General features: G+C 45.4%; 1 protein-coding gene across 2 annotated transcripts in view; it reads right to left on the bottom strand.

Annotated features, from left to right (window-relative positions):
• The window catches only part of SLC24A3 (solute carrier family 24 member 3), a 327,978-nt gene that overhangs the window by 34,366 nt on the left and 270,329 nt on the right, over positions 1 to 23,283 (bottom strand). The window contains exons 7-12 of one of the 2 annotated variants that reach the window (XM_073339750.1): positions 19,039 to 19,113; positions 12,652 to 12,677; positions 10,843 to 10,896; positions 10,005 to 10,150; positions 1,886 to 2,046; positions 1,010 to 1,274 (exon numbers count right to left, since the gene is read on the bottom strand). In XM_073339750.1, coding sequence (XP_073195851.1) covers positions 1,010 to 1,274; positions 1,886 to 2,046; positions 10,005 to 10,150; positions 10,843 to 10,896; positions 12,652 to 12,677; positions 19,039 to 19,113 — 727 coding nt within the window. The remainder of the gene's footprint in view (positions 1 to 1,009; positions 1,275 to 1,885; positions 2,047 to 10,004; positions 10,151 to 10,842; positions 10,897 to 12,651; positions 12,678 to 19,038; positions 19,114 to 23,283) is intronic. The other variant, XM_073339751.1, reaches the window with a different exon arrangement.

Here is a 23,283-nt window from a genome sequence, read left to right as displayed (position 1 = left end):
ACTTGAATGCCCCTTTGTACAGCCAATACAGGGGGCTTGGTGCAGTTGAGAACTAGGCCCTGATGTCACGTTCACCATTGTCCTGCATCTTGGTAGTTGTTTAGACCAGTGCAAAGTGATGATAAAAGGCCACAGTTCTGACTGTTTGTGCAGTCCTGCAAGACTACGCAGCTCATCATGGGCGAATCTACACTAGGAATAAAGGAATCACTACAAAAGTTTTTTTTCTCCTGCTGATAATAGCTCATCTTAACTAATTAGCCTCTCACAGTTTGTTCGATAACTTCCAACTTATCTGTATGTATGTATATATATCTTACTATATGTTCGATTCTATGCATCCGATGAAGTGGGCTGCAGCCCACGAAAGCTTATGCTCTAATAAATTTGTTAGTCTCTAAGGTGCCACAAGTACTCCTGTTCTTTTTAGGAATAAAGGTTTGTTCTTCCCTCATGTTAGTGAACTAGTATAAACAGGTGTTAACAGGTCGAGGTAGACTGTAGGCTCCTCTACACTTTTAACCTGCTATCATCTGTTAAAACTACCGACTGCCTTGCCTTCACTAGGATTTAACCTAACATGAGGAAAAATCCCAGTGTGTGGTTTTTAAAGGTGTTTACTTTGACCTGTTAACACCTGTTAATAATACCACTGCCTTGTCTTCAGTAGGCTTTCACCATGTGTTGTTACCACCAGGTTTTAGATAACACAGATAAAACCACACCTTTTTCCCTAGTCCAGACAAGTCTTAGGTGTCTGTAGCAGTTACAGCAGCCTGGTTGGGTTCTGTCACATTCCACTCTATTGTTACTTCCATCAGAGGGGAGGAGGCCTTATCTAGTTAAACCAGATGGACACAATCCCATTTCATCAATGACGAGGAATTAAACTCTTATGGTCAGAACGATGGGGTTATCAGAGAAGCACCTAGAATTTCAAATGTAACTGTCATGCTGTTTGGTGTTTTCAAAGTTATACTGAAACAAGGAAAGCCCAAGAGCTTCTTACAGGGTAGATCAAAAGGAGTGTAAGGTCCGTCATTATCATCCTCCTCTTCCTCCTCTTCCTCGTCATTCTCGTTGTTTTCATTGTCCTCGTTCTCGGTCTCATTTCCAGCCTCAGCCATGTCCTCGTCTCTTCGGGTCCCATTCACGCCCCTTTCAGTGGAGTTGCTGGGGCCTGTCCCGTTCTCCAAGGCATGCTTGATAGGAATTTTGATAGCCACTTCCGATTCCCCATTGGTGTAGGCTCTGCTGTTTATCAGCCTTTGCCTCTGGAAACACAGTTACAAAGTCTTGGTGAAAAAGAGATTATAACAAAAATAAGGAGAGATCCGAAGAACTTTGTAAAAGCAGGTTTGAAAAAATATAGAGCCAGATCCTCAACTGGTGTAAATGTGACATCTACATCTACTGAGGATCTGACACAAATACTATCTTTTCGGTAAAGGAAGGACTGAGTATAACGGAATCTAAAACACCGAAAGCACATGTCAGATACTAATCCAAATTACATTGGTGTCAATTTGAAGTCTACTGAAGTCAATGGAATTACAGTGTTTGTAGAACCACTGTCAGTGAGATAAGAATGAGACCAATGTCTAGGAGCATCTTCTCCTGGGGTGGGGGGTGGGAATGGAACCCTTCTGCCATTTAGTGCGATCTGGTACATTGTGTAGAAAAAGCATTCTCTTTAGGTATCTCATCAGGGAATAGTGTCAAGGGATGGCTTAGCAGCATTCTTGGACAGGGGTGAGGGAGATGAGAAACTCCATCAGAGCACAGAAATGCCGGTCAGTCTCCCTTCAGTCTGAAGACTGCTGTGGGAGTAGATGAGTTCAGGATGGACACAGACTCAGGCTGAGGAGCAAGGAGTAACACGTACCTCGTTGATCAACATGCGACTGGCCATGGAGAGACGGGTTTTGGGAGGAAAGTGGCTGGTTATCATTATCCGGAGCCCAGCCTCAGAGAAGGAAAGCTGGTGTGGGTAGGCAGACAGCAGCTCGTCCACCATGATCACCGAGGCTTTACGATGGAAATTCCCTGCAGAGAATTCACAGAGAAAGGAGTGAGGTACCTTGCTTGCTGATCCAGTGGCCCCTCTCAGAGTGAAAGAGTTCTACAATTCTCCCTCTTTTCAAAAGTAGCAGTCCGAACAGTCAACTTTGCATTAGATCAACAGGTTTTCCATCTTTTTTTCACACTGCAAACCACCCCATAAGAGAGCGACCCTTTCCTCTCAGCACCCTAACCCCCAGGAGCTTAGGAACTATTTGGCAAGGGTGGTCCAGGAGAGATGACCGCTCGCTCCCACACCACAGTACATGGTTCTCAAAAGGTTGAATTCAGTGAACCATAAAGATTCGTGGGCCCACGGTGAGTCACTCAACTTCAGACACTGGCATCTAAAGTGCATGTTCTCTCAGTCACTTCTGTCCTTGAGCAACCGGATTTGAAATAAATCTCTCACTTGGCCCACCATTGAGGCTTTTCATTGCAAAATCTAAACTACTCTCAAGAATTTATCACACACATACTACACACAATGATTACACTCCAAAGAGCAAATATACCACTGCAGTAGATGCCATCTGGTGCTTAGGCCTGTGGTACTGGCTGCATTGATTCCAAAAGCATAATCTTTACTTGCATGAGGATATAATCCTCACCCACCATTTCATCATGTGTTGGGGCAGGTAGCTTTTGCTGTGTATCTGCGGCACAATAGGGCAAACTAAATGCAGGTTCTTGTATCCTTGGGCAGTGCGCTCAGTGCTGGAATGGGGCACCAAATCTGAGAGCAAGTGAGGCACAGCTGTTCTGTGATGGCAACTCGCCTGCTGCTGACCCAATGTGCAGAACCTGTCCTAAGTGGCCAGAGAAAAAGGACATGAACGGAAGGCATTTCAGCTCACTCTAGATGTACCACATGGTTGAGGTCAAATCCTGATCCCTCTGAACTCAAACAACAACATCCCATAAGCAATCTGGGGGAGGGAACATCTTTTTGTTCTGTGTTTGCACAGCTCCTAGCACAATGGGGTTCTGGTCCATGACTGGGGCTCTAACATGCTACCACAATTAATAACTATTATTATTGTTATTTTATAGATATTGCCACAAAGAACAATATGTTCTCAGCTTTAACTCATTAAGGAAACATTTTGCCTGGGTATTTTCTTTGTTTTTACTGAAGTGGGAAAAGGTATTATTTTTATGCTAGTATAAACCAAAATGGCAGACCTGTTGTTTCTTGAAACTTTTGTCAAATCTATAGTTCAAGACTGCTCATGAGAAACGCAGCAGGCCCCCGGGGCTTTCAATTTTCAGGCAGAACTCAGGAATTAATAAAAATGATCCAAAAATATTTCACAGTTCAAACACAGAAACCCTTTTCTGACTCTCTTATTTCAGTGGGTCCAGAAAGGCAGAGGCTCAGAAAGTGATGAGAAACCTGAGACCCTTGCAGTAGATTTCAGAGTAGCAGCAATGTTAGTCTGTATCCACAAAAAGAAAAGGAGGACTTGTGGCACCTTAGAGACTAACAAATTTATTTGAGCATAAGCTTTCGTGAGCTACAGCTAAAAAGCTCATGCTCAAATAAATTTGTTAGTCTCTAAGGTGCCACAAGTCCTCCTTTTCTCCTTGCAATAGAGTTTCACTCCAACTTCATATGTATTATTTGTATTATTGTCCCACCTAGGAGCCCTTGTCATGAAACAGCACCCCCTAGTGCTAGGTACTTTACAAACACAGAACAAAAACCACAGTCCTTGCCCCCAAAGAGTTTACTGTCTACGCTGGTAAAAACAATGCGGTGTGTGAGCTAATACTGCAGATTAGTGTGTGAAACAACACTGGAGATTTTCAGTCAGTCATTTCTTGGCTACTAGTGGCCAGTTGCCAGATAAACATTGAAACAATTTTCAAAAAGTGAAGAAACATCTCTTCTCTCAAACGACTTGTCTGAGTAACCACAAAGTTTCAAAATAAAAAAGCCACCCAGACATGAGAAATGTCACGCAGAAAGGAATTATTTGTAGAGAAGTGTGCGTAAACGAATCCATAACTGAAACTCTCTTATTTGTGTTTCTAATCCTGATGTCAGCTGGTTACCTGAATGACTAAGGCCTGGTCTACGCTTAATTTTTTTCTGGCCTATGTCAGTAAGGGGTGTGATTTTCTGCAGACGTAGCTATGATGGTTAAGGCCACAGAGTAGACACAATTATATGCTTGTATTGCTTATTTCACTTCCTCAAACCAGAATAAAATATACTGGCATAAGCATTTTTATAATAGCATGTAACAGGATCAGCTGTCTCCTTTGTGCCCCCTCATGACCTGTATGCATGCACACTGGGCCAGAGGGGACCGGCTCTGCAATACCATACCACAATTTCCCCTTTGGTTTAGGGTCCCTTAGGAATGCCACACAGTCCAAAGATGGAAGAAGTCTCTTCCTGGGGTTCTACCTTGAGTCCAAATAAACTGAGAAATAAAGTCTCTTCCATCCAGACCTCAGCTGGGCCCTGCCCCTGCTCCCTGAGGGACTGTCTCATCCTGCTCAGTACCCAGCCTGAGCCAGGAAAGCTAATGGTCCAACCAGCTGACCAAATTCAGCGATGAGTCTGCCTGAGGCACCTTGTGCATACGCTAAGGTCCTGCTCCCTGAGCAGCTGGAGAAGACACAAGGCCTGTCCTGCCTTCTCCCTCCTCTGTGCTCCAGCCTCTGGCTCTCAGGCAGAGCTGATGCTGGGCATAAGCAGACTAAGCAATTGCTTAGGGCCCTGAGCAGCTCAAGGGGGCCCCTTATTCGCTATTTTAGCATGTGTCGTGTGTTTGGGGGGGTAATAGTCATGCTTAGGGCCCCCAATGGGGTGCGGGAGGAGGTGAGGGCTTTGGGGTGGGGCTGAGGGGTTTGGGGTACAGAAGGGGGCTCCGGACTGGGGGCGAGGGGTTTGGAGTGCAGGAGCAGGCTGAGGGCTGGGGCAGGGGTTAGGTGTGGAAGGGGGCTCAGGGCTGGCGTGTAGGAGGGGGTGAGGGCTTCAGGAGGAGACTCAGGGCTGGGGTGGGAGGTTGGGTGTGGGAGGGGGTTCCAACCTGGGGCAGGGGGTTTGGGGTGCTGCTCTGGGAGGGAGTTAGGGTGCGGGAGGGGATTCCAACCTGGGGCCGCCAACCGGACTTTTAGCGACCCAGTCAGCAGTGCTGACTGGAGCTGTCAGGGTCCCTTTTTGACCGGGGATTCCGGTCAAAAACTGGATGCCTGGCAACCCTATATTAGAATGGTCTTTTTCCAGTTAAACTTATGTCAGTTTGGAAGATGTTTAAGTAGAGGCAAAAAAAAAAAAAAAGCCACTCTAATTCCAGAATAAGAATGTCCACAGAAGGAGTCATTCTGGTATCACTATAGCAGTATAATTATACTGGTATAACTGGAAATATCTCCCATATAGACAAACCCTGATCTGAAATGAGAGGGTCCACACAGAGGTTTGTAAACATAATGGGCCAGACCCTCAGCTGCTGTAACTTGGTGTAGCTCCATTGAAATTAATACCAGTTTACACCAGCTCAGGAGCTGACTGAGAAGAGCAGCAGCAGTTCAATCTTGATCCAGAGCAGTAATTTTAGCTGGCAGAAACAGCTGTCTAATACAAGGAAAACCCCAGTTTGCAGAAGTGGCAAGAGCACACGCATAGCTCCCTAACTGCAAATCAATTCTAGGGCTCAGGAAAGGAAACTCAGGATAGGCTTCTAGGGGCACAAAGCTCTACAGATATAGAGCAGGTTGCACAGAGGAGCCAAGAGACCAGTGAAGAAGCTTGGCAACATGTGACCTCCAGAAGAGGTAAGCGGAATGTCCGGGTTCCAGTAACACAGACACAGGTAACTAACCGCTTTCATGTTCTCTCCACAGGTATCGTTGAGGAGAGTGGACCAGATGATATGTCTGGGGCGAGAAAGCAGAAGGAGACTCCGCTGGTTGGAAGGCATGAGATGCGCTGTCCTGAGGTTGGGGGTTCCACGACCACCACCCCCAAGAGGAGAAGGCGGGTGGTGGTGGTCGGGGACTCTCTCCTCCGGGGGACTGAGTCATCTATCTGCCGCCCTGACCGGGAAAACCGAGAAGTCTGCTGCTTGCCAGGGGCTAAGATTCGTGATGTGACGGAGAGACTGCCGAGACTCATCAAGCCCTCGGATCGCTACCCCTTCCTGCTTCTCCACGTGGGCACCAATGATACTGCCAAGAATGACCTTGAGCGGATCACTGCGGACTATGTGGCTCTAGGAAGAAGAATAAAGGAGTTGGAGGCGCAAGTGGTGTTCTCGTCCATCCTCCCCGTGGAAGGAAAAGGCCTAGGTAGGGAGCGTCGAATCGTGGAAGTCAACGAATGGCTACGCAGATGGTGTCGGAGAGAAGGCTTTGGTTTCTTTGACCATGGGATGGTGTTCCATGAAGGAGGAGTGCTGGGTAGAGACGGGCTCCATCTTACGAAGAGAGGGAAGAGCATCTTTGCCAGCAGGCTGGCTAACCTAGTGAGGAGGGCTTTAAACTAGGTTCACCGGGGGAAGGAGACCAAAGCCCTGAGGTAAGTGGGAAAGCGGGATACCGGGAGGAAGCACAGGCAGGAATGTCTGTGAGGGGAGGGCTCCTGCCTCATACTGGCAATGAGGGGCGATCAACAGGTTATCTCAAGTGCTTATATACAAATGCACAAAGCCTTGGAAACAAGCAGGGAGAACTGGAGGTCCTGGTGATGTCAAGGAACTATGACGTGATCGGAATAACAGAGACTTGGTGGGATAACTCATATGACTGGAGTACTGTCATGGATGGTTATAAACTGTTCAGGAAGGACAGGCAGGGCAGAAAAGGTGGGGGAGTAGCACTGTATGTAAGGGAGCAGTATGACTGCTCAGAGCTCCGGTACGAAACTGCAGAAAAACCTGAGTGTCTCTGGATTAAGTTTAGAAGTGTGTGCAACAAGAGTGATGTAGTGGTGGGAGTCTGCTATAGACCACCGGACCAGGGGGATGAGGTGGATGAGGCTTTCTTCCGGCAGCTCGCGGAAGCTACTAGATCGCATGCCCTGATTCTCATGGGTGACTTTAATTTTCCTGATATCTGCTGGGAGAGCAATACAGCGGTGCATAGACAATCCAGGAAGTTTTTGGAAAGCGTAGGGGACAATTTCCTGGCGCAAGTGCTAGAGGAGCCAACTAGGGGGGGTGCTTTTCTTGACCTGCTGCTCACAAACCGGGTAGAATTAGTGGGGGAAGCAAAAGTGGATGGGAATCTGGGAGGCAGTGACCATGAGTTGGTTGAGTTCAGGATCCTGACGCAGGGAAGAAAGGTAAGCAGCAGGATACGGACCCTGGACTTCAGGAAAGCAGACTTCGACTCCCTCAGGGAACGGATGGCCAGGATCCCCTGGGGGACTAACTTGAAGGGGAAAGGAGTCCAGGAGAGCTGGCTGTATTTCAAGGAATCCCTGTTGAGGTTACAGGGACAAACCATCCCGATGAGTCGAAAGAATAGTAAATATGGCAGGCGACCAACTTGGCTTAATGGTGAAATCCTAGCGGATCTTAAACACAAAAAAGAAGCTTACAAGAAGTGGAAGGTTGGACATATGACCAGGGAAGAGTATAAAAATATTGCTCGGGCATGTAGGAATGTTATCAGGAGGGCCAAATCGCACCTGGAGCTGCAGCTAGCCAGAGATGTCAAGAGTAACAAGAAGGGTTTCTTCAGGTATGTTGGCAACAAGAAGAAAGCCAAGGAATGTGTGGGCCCCTTACTGAATGAGGGAGGCAACCTAGTGACAGAGGATGTGGAAAAAGCTAATGTACTCAATGCTTTTTTTGCCTCTGTTTTCACTAACAAGGTCAGCTCCCAGACTGCTGCGCTGGGCATCACAAAATGCGGAAGAGATGGCCAGCCCTCTGTGGAGATAGAGGCGGTTAGGGACTATTTAGAAAAGCTGGACGTGCACAAGTCCATGGGGCCGGACGAGTTGCATCCGAGAGTGCTGAAGGAATTGGCAGCTGTAATTGCAGAGCCACTGGCCATTATCTTTAAAAACTCGTGGCGAACCGGGGAAGTCCCGGATGACTGGAAAAAGGCTAATGTAGTGCCAATCTTTAAAAAAGGGAAGAAGGAAGATCCTGGGAACTACAGGCCAGTCAGCCTCACCTCAGTCCCTGGAAAAATCATGGAGCAGGTCCTCAAAGAATCAATCCTGAAGCACTTGCATGAGAGGAAAGTGATCAGGAACAGCCAGCATGGATTCACCAAGGGAAGGTCATGCCTGACTAATCTAATCGCCTTTTATGATGAGATTACTGGTTCTGTGGATGAAGGGAAAGCAGTGGATGTATTGTTTCTTGACTTTAGCAAAGCTTTTGACACGGTCTCCCATAGTATTCTTGTCAGCAAGTTAAGGAAGTATGGGCTGGATGAATGCACTATAAGGTGGGTAGAAAGCTGGCTAAATTGTCGGGCTCAACGGGTAGTGATCAATGGCTCCATGTCTAGTTGGCAGCCGGTATCAAGTGGAGTGCCCCAAGGGTCGGTCCTGGGGCCGGTTTTATTCAATATCTTCATAAATGATCTGGAGGATGGTGTGGATTGCACTCTCAGCAAATTTGCGGATGATACTAAACTGGGAGGAGTGGTAGATACGCTGGAGGGGAGGGATAGGATACAGAAGGACCTAGACCAATTGGAAGATTGGGCCAAAAGGAATCTGATGAGGTTCAATAAGGATAAGTGCAGGGTCCTGCACTTAGGACGGAAGAACCCAATGCACAGCTACAGACTAGGGACCGAATGGCTAGGCAGCAGTTCTGCAGAAAAGGACCTAGGGGTGACAGTGGACGAGAAGCTGGATATGAGTCAGCAGTGTGCCCTTGTTGCCAAGAAGGCCAATGGCATTTTGGGATGTATAAGTAGGGGCATAGCGAGCAGATCGAGGGACGTGATCGTTCCCCTCTATTCGACATTGGTGAGGCCTCATCTGGAGTACTGTGTCCAGTTTTGGGCCCCACACTTCAAGAAGGATGTGGATAAATTGGAGAGAGTCCAGCGAAGGGCAACAAAAATGATTAGGGGACTGGAACACATGAGTTATGAGGAGAGGCTGAGGGAGCTGGGATTGTTTAGCCTGCAGAAGAGAAGAATGAGGGGGGATTTGATAGCTGCTTTCAACTACCTGAAAGGGGGTTCCAAAGAGGATGGCTCTAGACTGTTCTCAATGGTAGCAGATGACAGAACGAGGAGTAATGGTCTCAAGTTGCAGTGGGGGAGGTTTAGATTGGATATTAGGAAAAACTTTTTCACTAAGAGGGTGGTGAAACACTGGAATGCGTTACCTAGGGAGGTGGTAGAATCTCCTTCCTTAGAGGTTTTTAAGGTCAGGCTTGACAAAGCCCTGGCTGGGATGATTTAACTGGGAATTGGTCCTGCTTTGAGCAGGGGGTTGGACTAGATGACCTTCTGGGGTCCCTTCCAACCCTGATATTCTATGATTCTATGATTCTATGAAAGGAAGTGTATGAATGACCATGCCCTTACCTCAACTGGGGGTAGCAGAAAAACTCGAGGTGTTTTCCTGCTGCTGCGTTTCTGTGGTGCTCACTGGATGACGACTGTAATTAGCGCTCTGTATGGAATTCTGAACTGCATCATTTGTAGAACTGCTCTCACTCTCTGCTGGGAGCATGTCTCTGTGTGCACTGCCCTAGTGAAGGGAATCCTAGACTAAGAAGTTTCAGGGAAGGTGTTCTCCAAGGATGGGATGCACACAACTGGAAATGGATCTGCATCCACTGTAACTACACTGCCATCTGGTGGTGTGGATTACAAACAGGCCAAAGTTCTTCTATATTCCCCTTCATCTCAATCCCTGACAATACAGAACCATCCTGTGTAGTTTAATTACTAGCAAACGTGAGTGAGGATTATTCAGAATGATACAAACAAGCAGCATGACTTACTGGAACAGTTACCTTTCTTTAGTAATACCACTGTGGCGTCACAATTGCTGTTATCATCCATTTCTGTGTTATTTGATAATCCGTTCACCATATTTGCAGCATTTTTTGTCTTCCTTTCAAAGCAGTGATGTAAGGAGGAATTAAACCTATGCAAAGAAAACAAACACCTGCTGTATCTCTGTTCCCTATATGCAGCTTTCCCAACAGCCTGTCTTTTCTTGAGCCAGACCACCTATGACCAAACTATAACATACTAGGGGGCAAGGAAGGCCCTGTGGTTTTAAAGAAATCTAGCCTTAGAATAGGACAGCTCTAGCTTAGTTACTTGCAAAACAATCTCTGTGTCCTCAAACATGAAAGTCCATAAAACATCATGTGTAAAAAGTATCCTGGATGCTAAAACAAATGCAGATTGTAATTCTGTAATTCTGATATTAATTCTGTTAATTCTGTTGTCTTGGTCAAAAGATGGATGGTTCAGGGGTCAGGGTGCAAGCCTGACACTCATCAGACTTGGGTTTAATTCTCTGATCCTCCCCATATTTTCTGTGTGACCATGAGCAAGTCACTTGGTCTTTCTGTGCCTTGGTTTCCCGACCAATACCCTAAAGATAATAGCACTGGCCTACTTCACAGAGGTGTTGTGAGGATAAATACATCAAAGATTGCCAGGTGCTCAGACACTATGTAATGGGAGCTAGAGAAGTACCTGGGCTAGATGGCATTATAGAAACCCTTTGCCGCCTCTTACTGCTCTTGAATTACTTTGCAGACTCTGAAAGCACATCACAAAGCAGAGCCCTGCATTTTAAATAGGCCAAGGGCATATTTGACTTACTTCATGATCAGGATGTAAATGAAGTACATCAGCACTAGGACTAGGGACTCCCACCTGCAAACAAAGGCAGATGAGGGACAAATCACAGGAGAGCAGAGAGAGGTCACCTGTGCCTGACGGCACTCCCTGCTTTAGCCATTCAGTAAACCCACATGGAAATGTTCAATCCACTGGACATTGTAGTGCATATCCAGAAAGGGGGTTAAGAAGTAGGCTGCGCACAAAGCATGGGGATTCTGACTCCTACTCTGATCCTGCTTGGCAAAAAAATCAAAATCAACTACAAAAATAACATGTAGCTGTGCAACCACTAAGCAACTTGGACACTTCGGGAAGGGCAGCCTGGGGCATGGGTGCAGTGGAGCGGGTGGAGACATTTTATGCCCGCTTTGCACAGTGTGAATGTTGACACATGGTGCAAAGCAACGGAGAATCAGGCCCATCCAGCTTCCAGAGCTGGTTTAAGAGCGCTACTGCTGCTGAGAAAAGAGACTGAACAAGCGGTAGCAGGAGCTCTTTCCAGCTCTCTCTCCATGCTGCTGCTGTGGCTACACAGCTGAGCCAGCAGGCACTGGACAAGCAGCTTTGCATGGTTTAAACTGCTAGTTAAATGTTATGAAAAGAGGTTTTTTTTTAGCAGTTTCTACTACAAAATAAAGGACATTTGTATTAAAATTAGCCAGCCCATGGCTTTTGGTACTTCTCACTATAGAGTCCCCCCACCAACCAGACCTTACATTTTGTACAGTTTACTCTGACAAACCACTAGCCCCAGCAATAAGCATCACCACAGTTCTACACAATAAGACTCTTTGTTCATTTTCTTTTAAGTCGAGCTCTGGCTTTTTGATCTCTTAGATTTAGCACTGACCATATTAATTCACTTTCCTTGTTTCTGACAGTCCAGCGCTCTGCTTCCCCGTTGACGTATTTCATTAAAAGGAAGCTGTTAAGTCTAATTTGCCCTCAAATTTAATTGTAGTTTAAAAAGAAAAACAAAAACCTCTGCAGAACTGTAAAAGTAAACATCCCAGGGGGAACAAATTACGCCCCCTGCAACTCCCTGCAACATTTTTAACCCAAACATTATAGAAAACCTGAAAATGAAGTATAACTGACTAATGTCATTGTCCGATCTGAGAGATAGACAGCAAGCAAACAGAGTAAACAGCTGAAAGTAAATTAGATTTTTCTATTTTCAGCTTTACTAAGCTGCGGTGTTATTAATAACACAGGTAAATGCAATCATTTAAATAAACGATTTATAACTGGACAGTCCCCTTTAATGCTACCTCAGGTCATTTTAGTTTTAACATCACCATTATAAAGATACACCCCATTCAATTTCTTTTTAAAAGTTCAAACGTTTGGACAAAGTCAGGGAAGACATGCTGGAAGACATTTCTAATGCTCATGTTTCAAAGCATCTCCCCTCTGGCTTTCACTGCCCCCACCCAGTCGCTCTGACCTCACCCTGGCAGCAGATCTCTGACTAAGGGCCATGCTGTATTGCCAGTCTGCCCACGTAGACACCACAGCCCTCTGGAGGAGTGTATGTGGGTGGACAGAGGGTTCAGACTGACACCGCTGCCTCCTTGCATCAGGGGACGCTCTGAATGAACCTGTCCTAGGCATTCCTCCCTAGCTTAGAAAATGAGTTATGCCAGTCCACCTGCTAACTGGGTTTCCTGCTGAGCAGGAAATTGGTGCCTGAATTGCTCTGCAGAACTTTAGCTTTCCCTGCTCTCATTAACCCTGATTTTTCAGCTCCTGTAATATAATCAGAAAGTGACAGCTGGATACACTTACCAAGAAACGATTTCATCATAAATAAACTGTGGAGAAAATTAAAAAAAGGCACGTTATCCATGAAATGCGACAGCGTACATCGTGCTGAAAATACCCCATTACGTGAACACGTGGCAAGGAGAGGCAGAATCATCTAATGATCAGAGTGAGAGACAGAGGCACAAGGCCTAAGTACCACGAGGGTGCTGTTTTCTTGGGCTCATTTAACTTCTCCGTCCCCCAGTCTGTCCCATCAATGGCATGGGGATGACAGTCTTATCCAAGTGCTCTGAGATTTTTTTATAAAAGGTGCATTCAGAGCAAGTGTCCAAAGGATGTGAGTGATTTAATGGAGGTAAAACACATGAAGTTATGTGGGAAACAGGGTGTCCCATGGAAATCATGTGACATGTACCTTTGGGGGGAAGGGGGGCAGATCCCGGTGTAAATCAGCATCGCGCCGATGAAGTTAATGAAGCTACATGCATTTTACACCAGCTAAGAATCTGGCCCAGGGCCTGATTTTCATAGGTGCTGAGCACCTACTATTCCAACTGAACTCAAAATACCGGTGAAAACCCGGCCTCACAATCATGTCACACAAAACCTTCCGGGGAAGGGAATACGTCTTTCTCCAAGTGTTGTATCTTTCTGAGTAACAATAACAGCATGTCACAAAAGTTGTTACATCTGACTTTTGTCAATTTATCCTTGGCGTCACTTTTTAAAAGGAGAAACTTCAAGGTTAGCTTTTCCTAGTCACCACTAGATGGCCCTCACGTTCCATAGCTTATTTCCAACAGGGCCTCTCGGAGATGGGAGATGAGAATGAAAGAGTGCCAGCGGATATCGGGCTGGTCATAGTCAGAGCTGCCAGTCTTTCCCTGCACTCTTACTTTAAATGGACATCTGCAATTTACTGGCTTCCCTGCTGGTTCCTCACTGTCACCCCCAACCACAGGCCTCATTTCAAAATCATTTTCAGCCTGTGGAACGGTAGCACGTTGTAATGCGCCATGACAAGATGTTGTGGCAACACAATGTCAAGAAGATAGCTGGGCTTCCTTGGGTTGCTTATCCTGAAGTCTTCTCCCAAAGTGCCTGCTTTCTCCATCCCTTGGCGCCATCCAGCCTTCCTGTTCTGCTGAACATTTACATTGTGTAACATATTTTATGCTACCTGACAGCTAACAAAGAGGCCCCATGGTTTTTTCCCTTTGGCTCAGTGTCAGACCACGGCTCTTGTTAGAGTGTGACTCTGTCAAGTCCAGAGCTGCGTAGGTGACATGCTTACAGTAACCTGGGACCAGGGGCATCCTCCCAGAATAGCTGAGTGACAACACGCCACCACGTCAGTGCCAAAGCTGTACTTCCCTGGGCCATGGGGCCTACAGCCTCAGTCCATAGTCACCCTACAATTTGACATCCCAGGAAATGACTGTGGGTTGTACTTGGTTTCAACTTTTATTAGACGGGGGAAAACTTTAGCTCAGCCGTTCTAAAGCTTCATGGCTCTTTGTTTGCCCTCCTCTCTACACTACATGAAGAGATATAGTTTCATTAGGAAAACACCACCATGAGAAAGCACTGTTATGGTACCAGAGAACAACCAAAGGAAAGGGAAACCCCAGTGAAACACCCCCTGTAGCCTGTACACTCTGTAAAGAGCAAACCTCTCTTTGTTTGTAATGTACATCAGTAATACTGGTTATCAGAAGATAATGTGGCTGTGATATATCATGCACACCACAGGTTATTGCTCATACTCACCAGTGTTTTATGTGCCAACAATAGTTTCAGGCTACGATGTTTTGGTGTGACAGGACACGTAAGCACGCACACTCATCTTTGCAAATAAAAATGAAAATAAGCCATAGGACACGTGTTTTCGCCTAACAACTTTGACAGTTGCCCAGATCCTCAAAGATATTTAGGTGCCTAACTCCCATGGGTATCAGTGGAAGTTAGGAACCTAAATACCTTTGAGGATTTGGGCTAGTGTCCCTTTAAAATTTGGAATTGTTGAATTTTTTCATTCTAATGCATGACAAAGAATAACTTTGGAACAGTTTGAGAAATTAGATGTTGTTTTGCCAAGCTCTAATTAAAAGAAGGTCTTGGTGGATTTTTTATTTGGCAAAGAGTTATAGAGCCAACATTGGTGTAAATGAAGCCAACCCAGTTTACATCTAACCTCTGGATTTTTAAGTGATTTAATGTTAAACCCATAACTTAAAAATACTCAATATCAATGGGAACATATTTATTTGCCAACAGACACATATATGGTTAGGCAAAACAATGGTGGAGCATACACATCCATGAGAGCATCACAGTCTATTTGTTAAAAGAACAAACATGGGATACCTTCCACACACAACATCATCCATTATAGAAGATCCCATATTGTGCTAGAAGTTAAGTATGTGCTTAAGTCCCATTTAAGTCAAAGGGATTTCTTATAAAGCACATACTTATGTGTTTTGCTGAGCATGGATGGACTTGTGTTCTTAAGTCCTTTGTTGAACTGGGACCTACACGTGTTTGGATGTTTCTTGTTTTTACACATTCATGTCTCAAAATTAACAATAATCATATGGGATTTATTTATTCTAACCCAAGAAAATTTACTTCCTTCTTTCAATGATCAAGAAGCCCATTTTATCTCATAGAAAAAGTGGCTAAGGGAATATTCATATGACTGGTAGAGTAAGGTGACCAGATAGCAACTGTGAAAAAACAGGATGTGGGGAGGGAGGGTAATAGGCACCTATATAAGAAAAAGTCCTAAAAAATGGGACTGTCCCTTTCAAAACGGGACATCTGGTCATCCTATGGTAGAGCAAGAAAGATCAGTTATAAGTGTAACTAGTGTGCACCTGCATTTTGTGAAATTGACCACTTTTCTCTTTTCTTCTCTATGCCATTCATCTAGTTATTTTCATGATTAATGTGAAATAAATGTTCATTTCAGCATGACAGTGTCTTTCGAAGGCAAGAGAGAAACTGGTTCACTTCAAATCACAGAGCAGCCACTAAAAGGGACCATGTCATGATTAATGTCTGTCCTTAACTCACCTTGCGTGGGCATGGGCCTGAAGACAATGCATTGTCTTCACTCATCTCACAGGAGCGTGAGGAGGCTGACTCATTACAGCGGGTACGTGCCTCGCGAAAGGAAGGTGCGACACAGGTACCATTTATGATCAGTACGATTTCAAGTAGGGAGCACAGCACTGAACTGGAACAGCATCTAAAGGGGTGTGTGTGTGTGTGTGTGTGTGTGTGTGAAATCCTGATCTTGCTGGAGTAAACGGGAGTTTTGCCTTTTACTTCTGTGGGCCAGGATTTCACCCTGGGAGCTTATGATAAGGAGTCGTCTATGTTCCTCCGCGACTGAGTGATACTATTTAAAATTCAGGCATTAAACACGACAGGACGGAGCGCTTAAGGGTGCTGCATGTGTAACCACTTTGCTTTGCTTTGATGCAAAACCTCAAAAGCAAAGCCACCTAGCAGGACATCCTTTATTCCTTCACCCATCGGCACACAACCACACCCCTACACTGTAGACTGCACACAGCCCTCACTCTGCTTCAGTGTGAGGCTAGACTTCCCCCCATTTCCTTCCCCGAACTATCTACCACCAAAGTAATCAGAGTGGGCGTCCCTTTGGTATAGTTCTGGAGCAGCATCCACTTGCTTCTGGGGCAGGGGGGGTCTGGAAGGCCAGCATCCCTTGTGGGGCAGAGTTAAGGTGACAGTGTATTGTTTATCAGGTGGTTGTCTCTAGGTGGAGGTGGGGTCTTAGAGGGGAGGAAGGCAGGCTACGTATTTTAAGAACCAAACAAATGCTACCACTGAAATCTGACTCTGTTTGACCTAACAAGATCTTTTAATACCACAGGAGAAAATGTCAAGCAGAGGGGTTAAATATTTTAATTGTTTTTCCTTTCTCCCCGTTCCCCCATTTGCCTTTATGTGCATTTAACAAATGGTAATTGACATAGCCCTGTTGATAGCAAGGAGCTGCTGAGGATTGGGCTTGACTCCGGGCAAGTGGGGTACAGAATCTAACCTGAGGCCCAGGAAGGAATGATAATATCCTAGTACTTTGGAGTAAAGATCCCAAGGAACAGAACTTTTGTAGTTCTGTAGCCATGAAGAATAGCCCCCCCATGGAAGACATTTGTGATGGAAGAGAGAAGGAACCAGAATGAAATAGTAATATATACCTTGTTTCCAGGTACCAGAGAGTTTTGATTAATGATCTGTCGAGTTTCTTGCTATATACCTAGTTTAAGGAATATTCTAGATATGACACAAAAGGTATGACTGTATCAGGCCACTGTTAGGATGCCGAGAAGCATCCAAAAATAAAGCTGTCATGCCCTGTGAGCAGAAAGATCACTGGAAGGTTTTTTTTAAAAAAAAAACAACCCCAGCCCCGCTCCCCTGACTGATTTGCAACTGTTCTGCAAATTAAATACACAATCCAAACACTATCAGGTTAGAAGCAAAGTGGCTTTCCATGGCCACTCTTCCTTTGGATTAAAAATAAACAAATAAATAAATAAAATAGCTGGGATGTTTCATGCATGCCTTTCTGCCCTTAGGAGGTAATTTTTTACAATATATGGGGTTGCTGGTTTATTGTTCAAAAGCCACTTTCTCATGCTTTATTATTCTCAAGCCATAGAAGTTACAAAGCAGCCTTTGTTGGTTTCACACATCATTACTGTCAATTACATTGCTTTTATTCTTGCCTGGATGTTGAGGTATGCATTAGATTGAAGACAAGCTATTTTTCATACATTGCAGAAGGCTGACCTTGCAGTGGTGAAATTACAAAGCACAAACAAGTTGAGGCAAACTCTTTGCTGGAAGTCTCAGGGGGAGGGGCTAGCTATGCACATGAAATATGTACCTAGTATGCAGGCACATGCATGCAACGGCAAAAGAAAATACAGCCAGGAAACTTTAATGTTGCCGAATTACAGTCACACGAATTCTGGAATTGCAAATGTTCATCTTCTCACCACAATGCTGACTTGACCTTACAAACGTATTAAAGTGAACACAAGAAGATCTCACTCTCCCCTTCTCCTCTTTAGTAGGGAATAGTTTATTTTAGGCTACATGTCCAAGACGACAGTAATGTATAGATGAAAACAACATTTATGCAAAATGCAGCTTTGCTCTGGGAAACGTAACTTTTGAATTTCCTGACTTTGTGCGAGTTTGGATGAAACTGTGCCATTTAACTGCTGTCGTTTTCACATTTCAATTCTTATGCGAGCATCGTTTCCCTTTGTGGCCTGATTTTCAGCAGCTCTGAGCACTTACACTTCCCACCGCACAGGATAGGAGCTGAACAGCGAGCACTGTTGATAATCAGGCCATTGGCTTCTAAATTCACGTTTAGGGTGCTATATAAGTGGCCTGATTTTCACAATTGCTAAATATTTTGGAGAATTATAACAACTAGTCACAAGGTGTTATCAATGAAACCATCTTGCAACCTCACTGGTAGGGTTTACCACCAGTACCCACTAAATCCCATGCATCTGTGTACAGGTATATGACTTATAGTAACATTTTGTATTCATGAATTGATTTCCTAACCACTGGGGCAAAGCATGTCCCTTCTTGAGTATGGAGGGCTTCTTGGTAGCAGAGCCAAAGGACCAAGGGGATGTGGGACGGGGGGTGGGGGGAATGACTCAAATTTGAGGTAGGAAATGCACAGATCCTTCCATCCTCTCCTCACATAAGGAACGAAATAGGACTAAGCATCCACTCCATGGCCTGACTGGAGGCCAGACCTCTGGGAGTACGTCTACACTACAGCGGGGAGCAAGCCTCCCAGCCTGGGTAGACAGACTTGAGCTAGCAGGACTTGTGCTCATGCATTTCTGAGGGTATGGGGGGTCCGAGATTGAGTGGCAAGCCCAAGCCTCCACTGGTGCCCCAACATCCACACAGCTATTTTCAGTGGGCTAATGTGAGCCCCACTAACACAAGTCTGTCTACCCGGCTGGGAGGCTCTCTCCCAGCCGCAGTACAGATGTACTCTGGGTTTCAGAGTTACCACCCCATTGAGATGAATGGTGCTGTTCACTCCTCTCAGAGCTATTGTTTCATGCTCTCTGCAGACTCAAGCGAGCACTGCTGTATCGATTACACCTGTGTTGTGTTTTTAAGCTTTCTTCCACAACCAGGAAGGCTAGAAGCAGCTTTTTTTTTTTTGTAATTGAGGTTTGGCCGTGACATGACTCCTGGAGCCAGGGCACAAGATTATAGTGCCTACGTCTTAATCTGCCCCCAGTGACAATTCTGATGCAGACCATAGGACACACTTAGCTTTCCTGAGCAGAAGCACCGTTATAATAGCCTTCAAAAACTTACCACAATGAGTGCAACAACAGACAGTGTGTAGTAGATTGAATCTCGCAGCAGACTCCATGATGACAGTGCAACCACCTGAGAAAATATGCAAAAAGTAGGAGTGAGCCAGGCTCTCGTCATCACAAGTTCTCTGTGTCAAAGGATGGACTGTCATTTCACAGTGCAAGCTTGCCCCATACATTAGTATGTGATATGAGAAATCCAAGTTTAGGAATCCACTGCATTTCTGAGACCGCTGTCCAGAGGCACAAAAAGGCCAGAGGTGAGACTGAATCTCTGGCACCTAAAGGCGGCAAAGTCATGGTAATGGACAGCACTTGCATTGCTTATCCATGGTCACATTCTGCCCTCAGTTACTTCTAGGCAGGTCTAATCATCCCTGTGTATCAGAAGGTTTTTTAATAGCTGTAACTGAAGGCAGAACTTGGGCTCAAATTGTTTGGTTAGGAGAAAGTCACAGTTCTAGAATCCTGTAAGATGTGTGGGTGGTGGAGGGATTGAGGGCCCAATCCTTTGAGGTACTGATCTTCTGTTAAAAACCCTGCAAGCCCCCAGAGAGAGCTTTCGGCACCTTGTGTGACGGGCTCAGCACCACACAAGATCCGATTTTAAAGGCGAAACGCGGGGAATGTTTATATTTTAAAATGGAAAGGAATACAGACAGAAAACTGGGAGGATGCAGGGAGCCCTGGTTCTCTGCTGCCTTCCACCTTGCAGAGCCATTTACATGAGAGCATCTCAAACTTTTCGGGCTCAGGACCCATTTGTTAAAGTTGAGGGCCTGTCGCAACCCAGTCAACAGGCTGGAGGTGAGGTGTTGGGTCCTGGCCCTAGCGGGCGGGGGGGGGAGGCCTGGGGGTCTTTGTTGCAGATCCCACCCTGCAGTCACCCCGCAGCAGTGGCTCCTGCAGTTCCTGGTCCTGTAGGGCTGGCCAGGCTTGGCTGCTCACTCTGGGTGTTGCAACCTCTGTGGCTGCAGTGCTGCTTAGATTTGGCCTTGAACTCCCTTGTGTCGGAGGGCAGCTGGGCCAAATCTGTGAGAGCACAGCTGTGACCTGGTGCATGGACTCACAGTGCTACTCACTCAAGTTGGACCTAGCCCCACCTCCGCATCTTCCTGACTGAGGGATGGCTGGGCCAAATCTGAGTGGTGCTGTAACCCTGCAGATCGCAATGCCCAGAATAGGGAGCTCAGCCCAGCCAATCCTGAGGGACCGGAGCCGTCACGTGAACCTTTTGAAATGTTCTGCTTCCCCCCACACCCACTTTTGGGATGTGATCCACGGATTGAGAAATGCAGACTAACACTGGACAGAAAGCACCTCCCACCCTAGGATCTCCAAGCATTCACCAACATTCATTAATTTAACTTCAGAAGAGAGCTGTGAGGAAGGCAAGCATTACTATATCCCTCTGACAGAGGGATGAGCTGAAGCACAGAGGACTTACTAAGCACTTGTCATTTTGTGAAGAGCCCACAAAAGTAGTTCTGCTCCAATGCATCTGAGATGCAGCACAGTGTGGAGAGGGGCTGCCTTTTGTAGACCTCTGAAAGTGCACCATGCCGGGCATGTTGGTGGTGTGTTGCCAAACACCTTCAGACACACACGATCACAACAGTCAACTAATTACACACTCTAGATGGGATTTTCAAAAGAGTGCAAGTAATTTAGGCACACAAGGCCTACTCTGCCTCTTAGTGCATAACTAGTACAATATAACATAAAGATGACTTTTCCTAAACACTTAGATACTTAAGTGTACTCTTGTAAGGCTGTGTATTATTACTTTGAGTAGGGCAGGAAAACAGAAGTCATGAAAGTCAGAGTTTAAGGCCAAATGGAACACCAGATGATTTAGTCTGACATCCTGTATATCACAGGCCACCACCACCCAACAACCAAAATTAGACCAAACTGTTACAGCCCACAGGAGACTACACTATCATGTGCCACAGGCAGAGAATAAGAGGGACTAAGTTGCACCAATGCCCGAGTTCCCCCCAATGGCAGGGAGCTGACTGAATGAGATATATCCAGATAATCCTGACCAGTGATTTACACCCCATGCTGCAAAGGAAGGTAAAACCTCTCTCCCACCCCCAAAGTCACTGCCAACCTAACATGGGGGAAAATTCCTTCCTGACTCCACACATGGTGACCACTTAGACCCTGAGCATGTGCGCGAGAACCAGCCAGCCAAGCACCCTAGAGACAGGATGCTTGGTGCCACCTCACAGCACTGGCCCCGTCCAGTGTCCCATCTCCAACATGGCCATCTCTAATGATTCAGAGGACGGAGACTCAACCCAGAGCATACTGTATTTCTGTGGGGGGGTGGCGGTGGGGATCTTATCTTGACCCCTCCAGATGTCTGGCTGAAACATGAGCTTTTAGGAACAGAAGGCATAAACTGAAAGTGAGCCTGAGGGCTGTTGAGCCCTGCCACCTACTATCACAAGCAATCAGGACATACAAGCACACTCATAAATTTGTCTAGCTTGCTCTTAAAACTAATTAAGTTGTTTGTCCCCACAACTCCTATTGGGAGGCTGTTCTAGAACCTCATGCCTCTGATGGGCAGAAACCTTCTTCTAATTTCCAGCCTCAATTTGTCCCTGGCCCATTTGTTCTTGTGCCAAAATATTTTTTTTAGCTTAAATAGCTCTTCACCCTCCCTAGTGTTTACGGTGAGCAATCCTATTCCCCTATCAGCCTTCTTTTTGCTAGGTTAAACAACCCATGTTTTTCCAGTCTCATAAGATCAACTCTCCATTCTGCTGGTCATCCTAGTAGCTCTTCTGCACCTGTTTGCTTGAATTCATTTCTCCTGAACATGGGTGACCAGAGCTGTACACAGCATTCCAGTTGAGATCTTACCAGTGCCACGTACAGTGGCGTTACTCCTTCTCTGTCTGTACTGGAAATGCCTCGCCTGATACATCCTAGGATCATATTTGCCTTTTCCACCATTGCGTCATGTTGGTGGCTCATGGTGATCCTGTGTTCGACCAACACACCCAGGTCTTTCTTGTCCTCTCTTGCCCCAGCTTGTGGGAGACATTTTTATTATTAGATCCTAAGTGCATGACCTTACTATTGAATTTCATCTCATTTCTGTGACTCCGGTCTTCAAGGTCATCCAGTCATTCCTGTATAACATTCTGATCCTCCTCTGTATTGACAATGCTTCCCAACTTTGTATCATCCACCAATGATTTGCTGATGACAAGGTCATGTATATGAAATGAATACTGTATACCATATCAATAGGTGCTCCATATTAGTATATAGGATAGAGTAACAGTGAAAATTTGCTACAGATACAGACTACGTGGAATCTCATTGATTTCAATGGAGCTCCATGAGATGCAGCAGTTTGTTTTCCATCAGAGAGCAGATTGCAGAATTGGGAGCTAAGTTTGCAGGGATATTAGCTTGTAGTTAACGGCGTTGGTCTCTGAATTAAACCTAATTAAGTCTGCAAAGTGCCTGGCTACAGAGTTAAATTAGAAGACACCTAAAACATTAAAGCTAGACAAATTCCAATTAGAAATAAGGCACACATTTTTAACAGTCAGACAAATCACTGAGCTCAGTGAAGGGGTAACCGGGTGAAATTCTCTGGCCTGTGTTATACAGGAGATCAGACTTGGTGATCTAATCAAGCATAACAACTCAGAAGTTATGAGATGATATCAACACAAGAACAACTGGATGAGTTAATCTGGAAATATCTAGCTCAAGTCCTTAGAGTAGGGATTACTTATCTTAGAAAGTGGTTGAATTTAAGATTCAATTCTCGAGGAACACACACATTTTCAAACTGTGTGAAAGATCATTGAGAATATGTTTATAATAGTTCTCAGAAAGAGAAAGGCTTTCTTTAGCTAGGTCGCACCGGACAACACACTTGGGAAAGGATCAGATATACTACTGAGTCTTATATTCAGAATCTCCTTTTTGGAAGGCTTACATTTAAAGCAGCAGAACTCGGTCACAATCAGAATTACAGTCCAAGGGCAAAAATCAGTGGAATTATCCCTCTAACACAAGGCCCTCACTTTTTTGACTACGCTATTGGTATTTTAGCTTTCATAGTCCATCCATTCTCCTGAACCTTGGGCATTTACTGGATGTTTTTTTAAACTTCTAACACAAGATACAGACTAGCAATTGCAATTGCTCTATTTTGAGTTCTCCTTAGGAAAACTCTGCAATATGCATGCACAGTGGCTGTCATGAA

This window comes from Lepidochelys kempii, chromosome 3, assembly GCF_965140265.1.
Source record: "Lepidochelys kempii isolate rLepKem1 chromosome 3, rLepKem1.hap2, whole genome shotgun sequence".
NCBI classification, from domain to species: domain Eukaryota; kingdom Metazoa; phylum Chordata; order Testudines; family Cheloniidae; genus Lepidochelys; species Lepidochelys kempii.
This window is presented reverse-complemented; position numbering and strand designations above follow the sequence as displayed.